Source organism: Erythrolamprus reginae, chromosome 4 (genome assembly GCF_031021105.1).
Source record: "Erythrolamprus reginae isolate rEryReg1 chromosome 4, rEryReg1.hap1, whole genome shotgun sequence".
Classification (NCBI taxonomy): Eukaryota; Metazoa; Chordata; class Lepidosauria; order Squamata; family Dipsadidae; genus Erythrolamprus; species Erythrolamprus reginae.
Window position 1 is genome coordinate 86,631,107 of NC_091953.1, and position 11,982 is coordinate 86,643,088.

At 41.5% G+C, this 11,982-nt stretch overlaps 1 protein-coding gene across 2 annotated transcripts in view; it reads right to left on the reverse strand.

Annotated features, from left to right (window-relative positions):
• Nucleotides 1-11,982, reverse strand: part of SHROOM2 (shroom family member 2) — a 191,039-nt gene extending 179,057 nt beyond the window's left edge. For both annotated transcript variants that reach the window (XM_070750847.1, XM_070750846.1), the window contains exon 1: nucleotides 11,267-11,982. In XM_070750847.1, the coding sequence (XP_070606948.1) occupies nucleotides 11,267-11,497 (231 nt within the window). In that variant the 5' untranslated portion in view covers nucleotides 11,498-11,982. The remainder of the gene's footprint in view (nucleotides 1-11,266) is intronic.

The following is an 11,982-nucleotide window of genomic DNA, read 5'->3' on the forward strand; positions in this document are numbered from 1 at the left end:
AGTAGCAGAAAACCTGCAGCTTACAATTCTGAAATTCCAATACTTGCATAATGTCAGATGGGTAGCAAGCAAAGTCGGTGCTCTGTCTGCACTTGTCAAAGACTGGAAATGCGTGACAATCCACCTAGAAAGTGTGGCTGCGGAAAAAGACAGTGCCTCTGCAGCTGCCCATGGTTTACTGAGAAAGCTCACAGATTTTAAATTTGTTCACATGCTCCATTTTCTACTGGACTATCTGGAAATTCTTAAAAACTTGTCACTTATATTTCAAAGGGAAGAGCTTTTTTTAAGCACAATTGAGTTGCATGTGAAAAGCACAATTTCAACAATCAATTCACTTAGAGATGCACCAAAACAACATGAGGCCAGATTTGTCTCAGGAACATCTCTTCAAGGACTGTTTCAAAATGTACAGCTACATGGACTGAGCAACACTGTAGCTGCATCAATTCAGCAGGAAAAAGCTAATTTAATTAATCATGCAGTTAAATACTTGACAGTGCGATTTCTAAGTGATATAAATATTGAAAGATCCACCGCAGTGTTTGACACCTTTGCCTGGCCAGCAGGAACAACATTGCAAGACTACGGTGTGGTTGAGATTACTGCATTGGCTCATCATTTTCGTAAACAGCTATCTCCACCTGAAAGTGATGACCAATGCATTCACTCACTCCTCAATGAGTGGTATGAGTTTAAGGTCCTTGGAAAAGGAAAGAAACTGTGTGAGCTTCTGGATTTGGCACTCTCCAACACCGAGAGATTTCCAGTTCTGGGAAACCTGTTGTCGATTGTAGCGGTGCTCCCTGTCTCAACCTCATGTTGTGAAAGAGGATTTAGTTTGATGAACATGGTCAAAAATAAATTCAGATCAAGGATGCAAGAAGAAAGTTTAAGTGACTTGTTTATGATCACCATGAATGGGCCATCTGTGAAGGCGTTTGATCCTGCCAAGGCTGTGGACCACTGGTACTTCAGCTCTAAAATCACAAGGCATGTTCATGGCCACAAAACGCAAAGTGAAAAACACTAGAATGTTGCCTAAAATCTAAAATATCAAAATATAATATTTATTATCTTTAAAAGTAAAATGTTGTTTATAACGTTTGTAATGTTTTTTTTGTTAAATTAAAAACCAAGTTTGCTTAAAAAAAATTCTGGCTCCTAAATTTTTTGGCTGGCTCCTAGATTCTGAACAACTTTGTCGACCCCTGCTCTAGGTATCCTTCATAGATATAAAGAAATTAGTACTATTGGGGAGAAATAAGATAAATCTAGGCAAAATATTAAAGTGCAAATATACCACACCGACAATAAAACTGTGTGACTTGCCCAGTTGTAAAAGCGGAATCATTACAAATATGGAACAAAAACAAAACTGATAGCTGTGACTTGTGATAAAAATTGTTGGGCAAATATTTTGGATTGCCCCAAAACCCCAATAATTCAGTACTAGATAAAGTAAAACCTGGATGTCCACTGAATCACTAATATACAGATGAAACTGAAAAAATTAGAATATCGTGCAAAAGTTCATTTATTTCAGTAATGCAACTTAAAAGGTGAAATGTAATATATCAATATAGACTGGGGAAACTTCACACTAGACTTCAAGCATCTTGCTGAATGTGCTCTCCATTCTTCCTCTATACTCTGGGTCCTTGATTTCCAAATGAGAAAGTTTCCAGTCTCTGTTGATTTGGGGAACCATGTCATCTGCTTGTGTTGGTCCACTGTGCTTCATTAATTCCAGGGTCAACACAGCCATCTACCAGGAGATTTTGGAACACTTCATGCTTCCTTCCACAGACGTACTTTATGGAGGTGGTGACTTCAATTTTCCAGCAGGACTTGGCACCTACCCACACTGCCAAAAGTACCAAATCTGGCTCAATGACTGTGGGATTACTGTGCTTGATTGGCCAGCATACTTGTCTGACCTGAACCCCATAGACAATCTCTGGGACATTGCCAAGAGAAAGATGGGAGACATGAGACTGAACAATGCAGAAAAGCTGAAGTCCGCTACTGAAGCATCCTGTCTTCCATAACACCTAAGCAGTGCCACAGGCTTGCATCAGTAATTGCTGCAAAAGGATTCCAAGCCATGTACTGAGTACATATTAATGCTTATACTTTTCAGAGGTCTGATATGTACAATCCTTGTTTTATTGATCACATGTAATATTCTAATTTTCTGAGATGGTGGATTTGGGATTTTCATGAGCTGTACTCAATAATCATCACAATTATGACAAATCATGGCTTAAACTATTTTGCTTTGCATGTAATGAGTCTCTCTCATATATTATGTTTCACCTTTTAAGTTGCATTACTTAAGTTAATGCACTTAAGTTGCATTTATATATTGGAAAATAGTATTCCTATATACATTCCTATACAGTGGAACCCCGACATAAGAGCTGCTCTACTTAAGAGCAACTCGAGATAAGAGCTGGGAGGGGAGAGATATTTTTGTTCTACTTACAAGCCCAAATTCGAGATACAAGCGCCAAGGAGCTGTCTCCTGAAGCCAAATGCTAACTTCCGCGTTCGGCTTCAGGAGACAGCTGCGAAGCGGCGCGCGTGTTTTAAAAGGTTGCAGCCGGCCTGGGGGGCTCGGGGGGGGGGGTGCTTGCAGCTTTCTTTCTTGCTCTTTTTCTTTCTCTCTTTTACCTTCCCTTCTATTTCTTCTTTTCTTTCTCCTTCCCACCTTCTTCCCTCCCTCCCTCCCTTCACTCATTCCTCTCTTACTCTCCCCTTTCATAAGTTTCCTTGCTTCCTTCCTCTGTTCCTGTCCCTTCCCCCTTTCTTTCTTTCTTTCTTTCTTTCTTGCTCTTTTTCTTTCTCTCTTTTACCTTCCATTCCTCTATTTCTTCTTTTCTTTCTCCTTCCCATCTTCTTCCCTCCCTCCCTCCCTTCACTCATTCCTCTCTTACTCTCCCCTTTCATAAGTTTCCTTGCTTCCTTCCTCTGTTCCTGTCCCTTCCCTCTTTCCTTCCTTCCTTCCCACCCTCCGTCCATTCATTCACCCATTCCTCTCTTGATCGCTTAAAGCCGGTCCCTGGTGCAAAAAGGGTTGGGGACCTCTGTCCTACAGGATTGGGTGGCAGAGAAGTTGAACATATGTAAATTTAAAAGTTTAAGAAAGTTTACAAGTTAAGTGAAAGAAACTTCATTATTCATTTATATGTACATGTACATTTCTTCATTAAAAACATGTCTTTCTGCATAATTTAGACTAACTTTGTGAGTTTTTTGAGGGCTGGAACCAATTAAAATTATTTACATTAATTCCTATGGGGAAAAGTCGTTCGAGATAAGAGCTGCTCGACTTAAGAGCCCAGGTCCGGAACGAATTAAACTCGTATCTCGAGGTACCACTGTATATTTGGTGTTTTTTTAAAGAAAGATTTACAAATGGCCTTAATGAGTTGTGTTCTAAGTAATAGGGGAAGAAAAAACAGTAGTGGCAAAAACAAGAAATAATTTCATGTATGCATTTATATTTGTGGTATAATGTTATAAAGTATATTTATATATCTGTCAGCTCAGACTAATGTTAAATGAAATTATCACATTAGTGTTTTAAACAATGAAAAATATTCTGAAAATATTATGTATTAATTCAGCTATTGTGTTCCTTGTATTTTTCTGCTTATGTTATGTGTTATTTTGACACAATAGTCAATTTAATTCCAAACCAAAAAAAGAGAAGACTTAAGACAAAGTGTCCACATAACGTCACATGCCAAGCCTCTATTGTTCTTTTTGTGAACACAACACACATTAAAAGGGGTAAGGCTTTGATTGCATGGTTGCGTTCACCATAAAACCAATGATCTAATTGTAAATGCTCATGATTAAGAGACTACTTAGACTTAGAATAATTAAAATGTTGAAGCCTTCTTACATTTGCATACTGTGATTGAAGCATCACTGGTGATACTTTCATGATTTCAATATTAATAATTAGTTGATTCCACAGTATGACTTTTGTAATATTGTATTAACCTAAACTCAATCAAGTAATACTTATTTTATTCATGTACATCCCATCTTTTATTATTTTTATAAATAACTCAAAGCACAAACTTATCCAACATACCCTCCTATTTTCCTCACTACTACTACTCTGTGATGTAAGCTGGACTCAGAGAATGTGATTGGCCCAAGATTACCCAGTTGGCTTTTATGGCTAAGGTAGAACTAGAACTCACAGAATTTGGCTTTCATTCTGGTGCCCTAGTGTTTTCCTCTTTCTGTTTTGTGAAAACAGAAACCAACTAACTCAAAAGACATGTGGGTTAGGAAAACATTGCCACTAGATACATTCATAACTGGGTGACCCTCCAAACTCAATATATACCGTGTTTCCCCGATAGTAAGACACCCCCGATTGTAAGACGTATCGGGGGTTTCAGGGGGGTCGGCTAATATAAGCCGTACCCCGAAAGTAAGACATATGTCTTACTTTTGGGGAAACACGGGGGGTATTGCCGGGGGGGGGGAAGCCGTTCCTGGAGGGCTCTTCTTGCCCGGGGTTTTCTTACGCACCTTGCCCGCCGCTGCGCCCCGGCCTTTGCCCGGGGAGCCCCGCTCGCCGCCCGAGCCTTGCGCGGGGCTGTGGCGTGGAGCGGCCAAGCGAGCGGCAGCGGTCCATTTTCAGGCTGCCCAGGATCTCCGCCTCGGGGAGGTCTTCGGCATCGCTCAGTGAGCCCGTGGACATGGCCTCGGGACGGCGGGGGCAGGGAGATTCTCCTGGGCGCGCAGTTCCCTCACCAGCGCCGCGAACTGCTCCGCCGCTTCGGCCAGGGCTGCTGCCTCGCCCGCCGGGTGGCCCAAGCTCTGGGCGCAGCGCGCCACCGCCAGCTTGGGCCACCCGGCGGGCGAGGGGGCGGCCCTGGCCGAAGTGGAGGAGCAGTTCGCAGCGCTGGCGGTGGCGCGCTGCGCCCAGAGCTTGGGCCACCCGGCGGGCGAGGCGGCGGCCCTGGCCGAAGCGGCGGAGCAGTTCACGGCGCTGGCGAGGGAGCTGCGCGCACAGGAGAATCTCCCTTACGCAGCCTGGTGCCAGCTGGCGGTGGCGCGCTGCGTAAGGGAGATTCTCCTGGGTGCGCAGCTCCCTCGCCAGCGCCGCGAACTGCTCCGCCGCTTCGGCCAGGGCCGCTGCCTCGCCCGCCGGGTGGCCCAAGCTCTGGGCGCAGCGCGCCACCGCCAGCTTGGGCCACCCGGCGGGCGAGGCGGCGGCCCTGGCCGAAGCGGAGGAGCAGTTCGCAGCGCTGGCGGTGGCGCGCTGCGCCCAGAGCTTGGGCCACCCGGTGGGCGAGGCGGCGGCCCTGGCCGAAGCGGCGGAGCAGTTCGCGGCACTGGCGAGGGAGCTGCGCGCCCAGGAGAGTCTCCCTTACGCAGCGCGCCACCGCCAGCTGGCACCAGGCTGCGTAAGGGAGATTCCTTTAAGGGCTGGGAGAGGACGGTTTACAGCTCGCGACGTCACGTTAACCTTACGGGTGCCTCGCGCTCTTCCCGCCGCGGCTTCTTTTACGATCCGAAGGAGGGAGGGAGCGAGCTGAGCCCTCTTTCGCCTCAGGACTGCAACTCAGTACTGGTTGGGGAAAAAGGGAGGGGCGGAGAATTTGGGCCAGAGGAGGCCGCGATTGGCTCCAGGGCCTTTAGGAGGTGGGAGGGGAGGAACCAATCGGAGGTGACGTTTAAGATCTGCGGAAGAACCACAGAGAAAAACTAGAACGGAGGGAAATAAATCCTTCTCCCTCACATTTCCTGTGCAGTGGAGGACTCTTCTCCATTTTGCGGATTGGATGGCAATCTCCGGAGCGGTCAGCGAGATCGGGGAGCGGGAATGGCGGCGGGGGGTCGGGCCGAAAATGAGCCGGCCCCGGTGCCCAGGACAATATAAGACATACCCCGAAAGTAAGACATAGTGGGGCTTTTGGGGATAAAAAGAAAATAAGACACTGTCTTACTTTCGGGGAAACACGGTAGTTCTCAATGAAACTACATGGAGGCAAGTAAGCAGTGGGGTATTCCAAAGCTGTGTTACGCCCAGTACTCTTCAGATCTTCATCAATTATTTAAATTAAGGGATTTAGGGATAGATGGGGAAGTCATCAAATTTGCAGATGACAGGAAAAGTCAACACTCCAAAAGATAAGATCAAGATAAAGAAGGATCTTGACACACATGAACAGTGGACCGTATCTAACAAAATGAAATTCAATGGTGAGAAAAGGCGGATCCACATTTAGACAAGGAAAACCCAAAGTACAGGTATATATGGTACCTGGCTTAATAGTTGGAAATACAAGAGGGATAATAATAATAATAATAATAATAATAATAATAATAATAACAACAACAACAACAACAACAACAACAACAACATCATCATCATCATCATCATTATTATTATTTATTAGATTTGTATGCCGCCCCTCTCCGTAGACTCGGGGCGGCTCTTGGAGTCCTAGAGGGCAATCACTTAACTATGAGCCAGCAGTGTGCTACAGTTGCCAAAAAAGCCAACACAAAAAAACTGCATTTAACAGAGAGATAGAATCAAGATCATGTGAAATGTTAGTACTGTACTATTTTATAATGCCTTGGTAAGAACCTACTTGGAATATTACATCCAGTTTGGTTGCCATGATATAAAAAAGGTGTTTGAGACTCTAGAAAGAGTGAATAAAAGAGAATGATTGGGGATTGGAAACTAAAACATATGAAGAACAGTTGCAGGAATTGGGCCTGCCTAGTTTAATAAAAAGGATTACAGGTGACATGATAACAGTGTTCTAATAGTTAAGGGAATGTCACAAAGAAGCAGGGTTCAATCTATTTTCGAAAGCATCTGAAGGCCAAACAAGAATCAATGGAGAGAAACTAATCAAGGAGAGAACTAAGGACAAATTTTCTGACAAAACAATTCTATGGAATTAGAATGGAATGACTTCCCTTCAGAAGTGGTGGGTGCTCTAACACTAAAGGTTTTTAAAGAGCTTGGACAACCATTTGTTTGAAATGGTGTAGGGTTTCCTGCTTGAGCAGGGGGTTGCAGTAGATTACCTCCAAGGTCCCTTCCGACTAGTTTGATTATTATTTATTTCCTCTTTAAAAGCAGCTATTCCCACATTTCTTGAAATATAGTATCTAAATATGCTATGTCTGTACTACATTTCTGAAAAAGGCCCAATTTTCTGATATCTTTCTCCAGATACATAATTCTATGAGTATGAAAAGGATATTTTGCTAGTAGATTTGTATTAATGATTCTTATTAATGATTGTATGTTTTATTTGTACTCCCTTTTCCTTCAGTATTTTTTATTTTTATTTTTATATTATTATTATTATTATTATTATTATTATTATTATTATTATTATTATTATTATTAATTAGATTTGTATGCCATCCTTCTCCAAAGAGAATAGATACAAACAAACATGTAGCACAAATATAATATATTAAAAAGTATGACTAAAAACCCTATGTAATACACAATCATACAATCCAATCACACCATGCATTACATTTATTGGTCAGAGGGACAAGGTCTAATGGCCCCAAGCCTGGTGACATAGGTGAGTCTTGAGGCTCTTGCGGAAGGCAAGGAGGGTGGGGGCAGTACGAATCTCTGGGGCGAGCTGATTCCAGAGGGCTGGCGCCCCCACAGAGAAGGCTCTTCCCCTAGGCCCCACCAAATGACATTGTCTGGTTGACAGGACCTGGAGAAGGCCAACTCTTTGGGACCTAACCGGCCGCAGGGATTTGATACATACATTTGATATTTACTGTATAAAATGTTTCCATAGATAAACTTTTCAAAACTGTGTTAAAGCAAGAGAAAATATAGTTTGGATTTTTTTTAAAAAAATAGGAATGCATTTTGAAAATGCAAATAACTGTCCTCAAAACATTGCAATTTGGATTGCACTGCAATCCATAGGGAAAATAATCAAACATTAGTTTTTATTTCTCTAACATAAATTTCCTTATAAAAGTATGAGGCATTTGCTTCAGAGTATCAAATCTGCAATAAAAATCTAATCATGCACTACAAGAAGAAAACAGTACAGATCAGTGAATGATCTACTCAAAGTATCTTTAAATTCTGAAGCAGTGAATATGTACGGTAGCTATTTTCTTCAAAATTTCTTTTGGAAAAAGAAAAGCAGATGTAGACAAATGATTGTTACCTCTATTTTGAATAAGTACCATATATACTGACAGAATAACATTACACTTGGTTTTTCTTTTTTATATTCTGAGGGAAAATGTTTCATATAACAAAAATCATCACATTTTTCTTTGAGTTGAATTATAGAGAGAATCACATGTGTCCATCTCGAGCATAAAAATTATAACAGAAGGTGAAAACAGTTTGCATTTACTAATTGATAACCTCTTGCCATATCTATTTACATTAAGCCATGAAAAATCTTGCAGAAAAGTCCCATAAAATGTCCAACACATTAATAATCTGGCAAAGCAAGGCTGAATAGAAAGACTTTCAATAATAAAATCAAATATCTAATCAAATTATTTGCGTACCGTGCAATAAATTACTATTAGTAAAGGATTATCAATATTCAGCCACAGAAAATATCCCACCAGAAAACAAATCCGAAGTGGCGCAGTGGGTAGACTGCAGTACCGCAGGCCACTAAAGCTGACTTCAGGTCAGTGGTTCAAATCCCACCACCAGCTCAAGGTTGACTCAGCCTTCCATCCTTCCGAGGTGGGTAAAATGAGGACCTGGGTTGTGGGGGAAATATGCTGGCTCTGTTAAAAAGTGCTATTGCTAACATACTGTAAGCCGCCCTGAGTCTAAGGAGAAGGGTGGCATAAAAATCAAATAAATAAATCAGTAGATACAGTAAATCAAATAGGTATCTTTGATTGATTGATTGAATAGTACACTATTATTGAACTAGATGTTGTAACAATTGGCAATGTCTATGGTGTCACTTGTAGGTGGTAAGGGCAAACCATATGATTCATACCTGCCTATTATTTAAAAAAGTAATGTCTCCTTCAAACTTAGCTCATTTCCTAATACATTATTTGATGTGCTTTTTTAGCCTTAGAAATGGTTTGACAACCTTCTCCAATTTCTAGACAATTTTAGGGCTTCAAGCTAGATTGAGAAGTCTCCCATCTCCTTGTTGGAGCCCAGACAAGAGCAGAGTTCACAGTAATGTATTTGAACATTGATATATCTGAAGAAACATAGAACAGATATGCAGTTTTTTCTCTATAAACGTTCCCTTTAGGTTTGTTTTCTTTTATAAAGGTTTTGTAAAAACCTTATAGCAACAACTGAGCTATATTATAGAATCTATTCATTTGTTTCTTTTCAATTATACATAAATTCATTATTTCAGCAACACAATATTTCATAGAGAGTAATAAAAGTATTGTTATACTTACTTTTTCAAGTTAAGGAAAATATATTAATTACTTTTCAGAAATTCAAAATGATTTAAGACATCTTCAAATCCTTGATATATAAAAGGCTAAGCGTAAAGACAATGGTAAATTCTTTTTATTTTGCTGGTTATTGTTCAACTATTCAATGAGAATCTTTGCTAAATTTTACCTTCTACCCATCCCTGTAGGAAACAATCAGGAAATTAATTTTTGGGAGGATAATTTAATATTGTTCCTGCTCTGCATAAACATGGGAATATGGTACCTGGGTTAATTCATTAATCAAGGTTGAATTAATGATGGTTTAGCAGTCTAATGTATTTTACACAAAAACACAGTAGGGTCATAAATGCTATGAAACAATTTAGAAGTAGTGCTTTGTAACCCACACAAGCATAGTATCTCTTTGTCATTAAAGCAGACTCTTTCTATTTCTGAAAAAAGAGGGGTGGTTTTAATGAAAATTAGAGCTGTACTGTCCTCATAGAAGATTCAAACTATGTTTTGTAAATCATGTTTGAAATATACATAGTTTATCACACAGGAACTTCTGAAGCTTACTCCCTCACCAGTGGATCAGGTTACAGTTTTCATAATTTTCAGCTCCTTTATAGTCTAACTCATATGGAGGGCATCAGCATCAGAAATACTGACCTTGCATACAGATTTTGAAAGTAGTACAAGGAGGAACTTGTTTGAGAAAATAAAGATAGTACTCAGTTTTCACCATTAAATAAGGACCCTACCCCCTTTTCTGACAGGGTCCTTATTTTCTATCTCAAGTAAAGATACCATAAGAAGTCATAAGTTAAGAATTTTAGTTTGACATATAGGTTTATGATCTAACCCACAATGAAATGTTTATTTAGTACAGGTGAATAACAATGACAGAGAAGGAAATGAAAGACGAGACTTCTTTTGTGGGTTGCAAAAGGAGGAAACTTCAGTGCTTGGACAAGGAATAATGCCCATTTTTAATTAAGCACTATGTGCTTAATTCAAAATTCAAAAAGACAAATAGGGTATGTAGATTATTTACCCCCAGCAACCTCAATTACTTTTTTTTACTTCAAATATTGTACACAAGTGCAAAGGTGAACTTTCTTCCCAGTGGCAATCCAGTCCAACAACTGTGAGATGGCTGATGAATTAACTTGAAATGTTATTTTGAATTAATTAATGAGGCTATGGGGGGTTATTAACTCTAGTAATGCCTCCAAACCTTTAGTCATCGCTGAAAGGGATGTACTGAATATTTCACAAAACAGTAAAGCTAAGCTTTAATACATGCATTACTTTTCATCACTGGGACTTGTGAATATTAAACTATAATAAAAACATCTCCAAATACAAAACTGTATTAACATTTGCCACTAAAACGACTGGTTCTTGATTGTACTGTCCATGCCCCCTTTGTAATTCTCCAAATCACCAATAGGAAGCAGTGACCAAGCATATTTTTAAGACCACATTAAAAAGGCTCTCTGGCAACCCCTTCCTTTACAGGCGATCGCTACTTCTAAAATCAAAAGCCATTCAGCCAGTGGCAAGAACCTCGCAACTTGTCCTGTTTAAGGTACACCGCAAGCCATCACCATTTCATTTCTCACCCCCCCCACCACCACCACCACACGGAACCCTTTGTATACTCAATTGTTCACTCAGTGTCAATTGGTAGCATAATCCGATTCTCCGGGCGGATCACATCAACAACAGCAATTTTAAAAAAACCTAAGAAAGACGCTTCGTCCAGGGACACCTCTTCCGCTTCGACTAGGTACGCACCACTGCACAATCGTTCGTGCAGTTCTTGCCCTCTTACCTTAGTGATGATCAGAGGCTCTCCATGTTCTCTGCCTCCTTTCAACGTAAATCCCCAAGGAGCTCCGCCACTTAATTGTACTTCCAACAGCTTGTACGGATCAGCTCCTCTCTGTTCTCCCGTCGCCAGCTGGTGGGGGACGAGTCCCTGATCCAGAAACACTGCCGGATTGAGTCTCGGATCTTTGTCAGGACTTTTTTCCCGTCCGCCTCTGAAGTCCATATTCTCCATAGTCTCTCGAAACTGCCCCTCCACACGCAGAGAGACGCTCCACCTCCAGGTTCTTCCTAGTTCGATCCCCCGCGCCGCTGACCTAGGAACCACATACCTCCCAGCAGTTTTTCAGGCTGCTCCCAGATGGGAAGGGAGGGGGATTGCAAACCCCTTTCCACCCTCTGGCTCCTCCTCTTTCTCCTTCCAGAGTTCAGGCTTCCCCCTTTCTTTCTTTGAAAGAGAAGCTCAAATTCAGGCAAAGGAGGAGGGGGAAGGAGCGAGCGAGCGACCCCAAGGAAATTTAAGACTCGCTCGGCTGGACTACGTATTACAACTCCCTCCGAGCGTAAAATATTTATTCGCGCTTTTTCATGGCTGTTTCGGCTTCAGTCGCTTGTGCGTGCGCCTCTTTAATAATATATTCACGGAAACAAACCGCGGCAACTTTTCCCCGAGGGAAAAAAATGCCGGCGAGCGGAGCCCGCAGAGAAAATCAAGGAAGT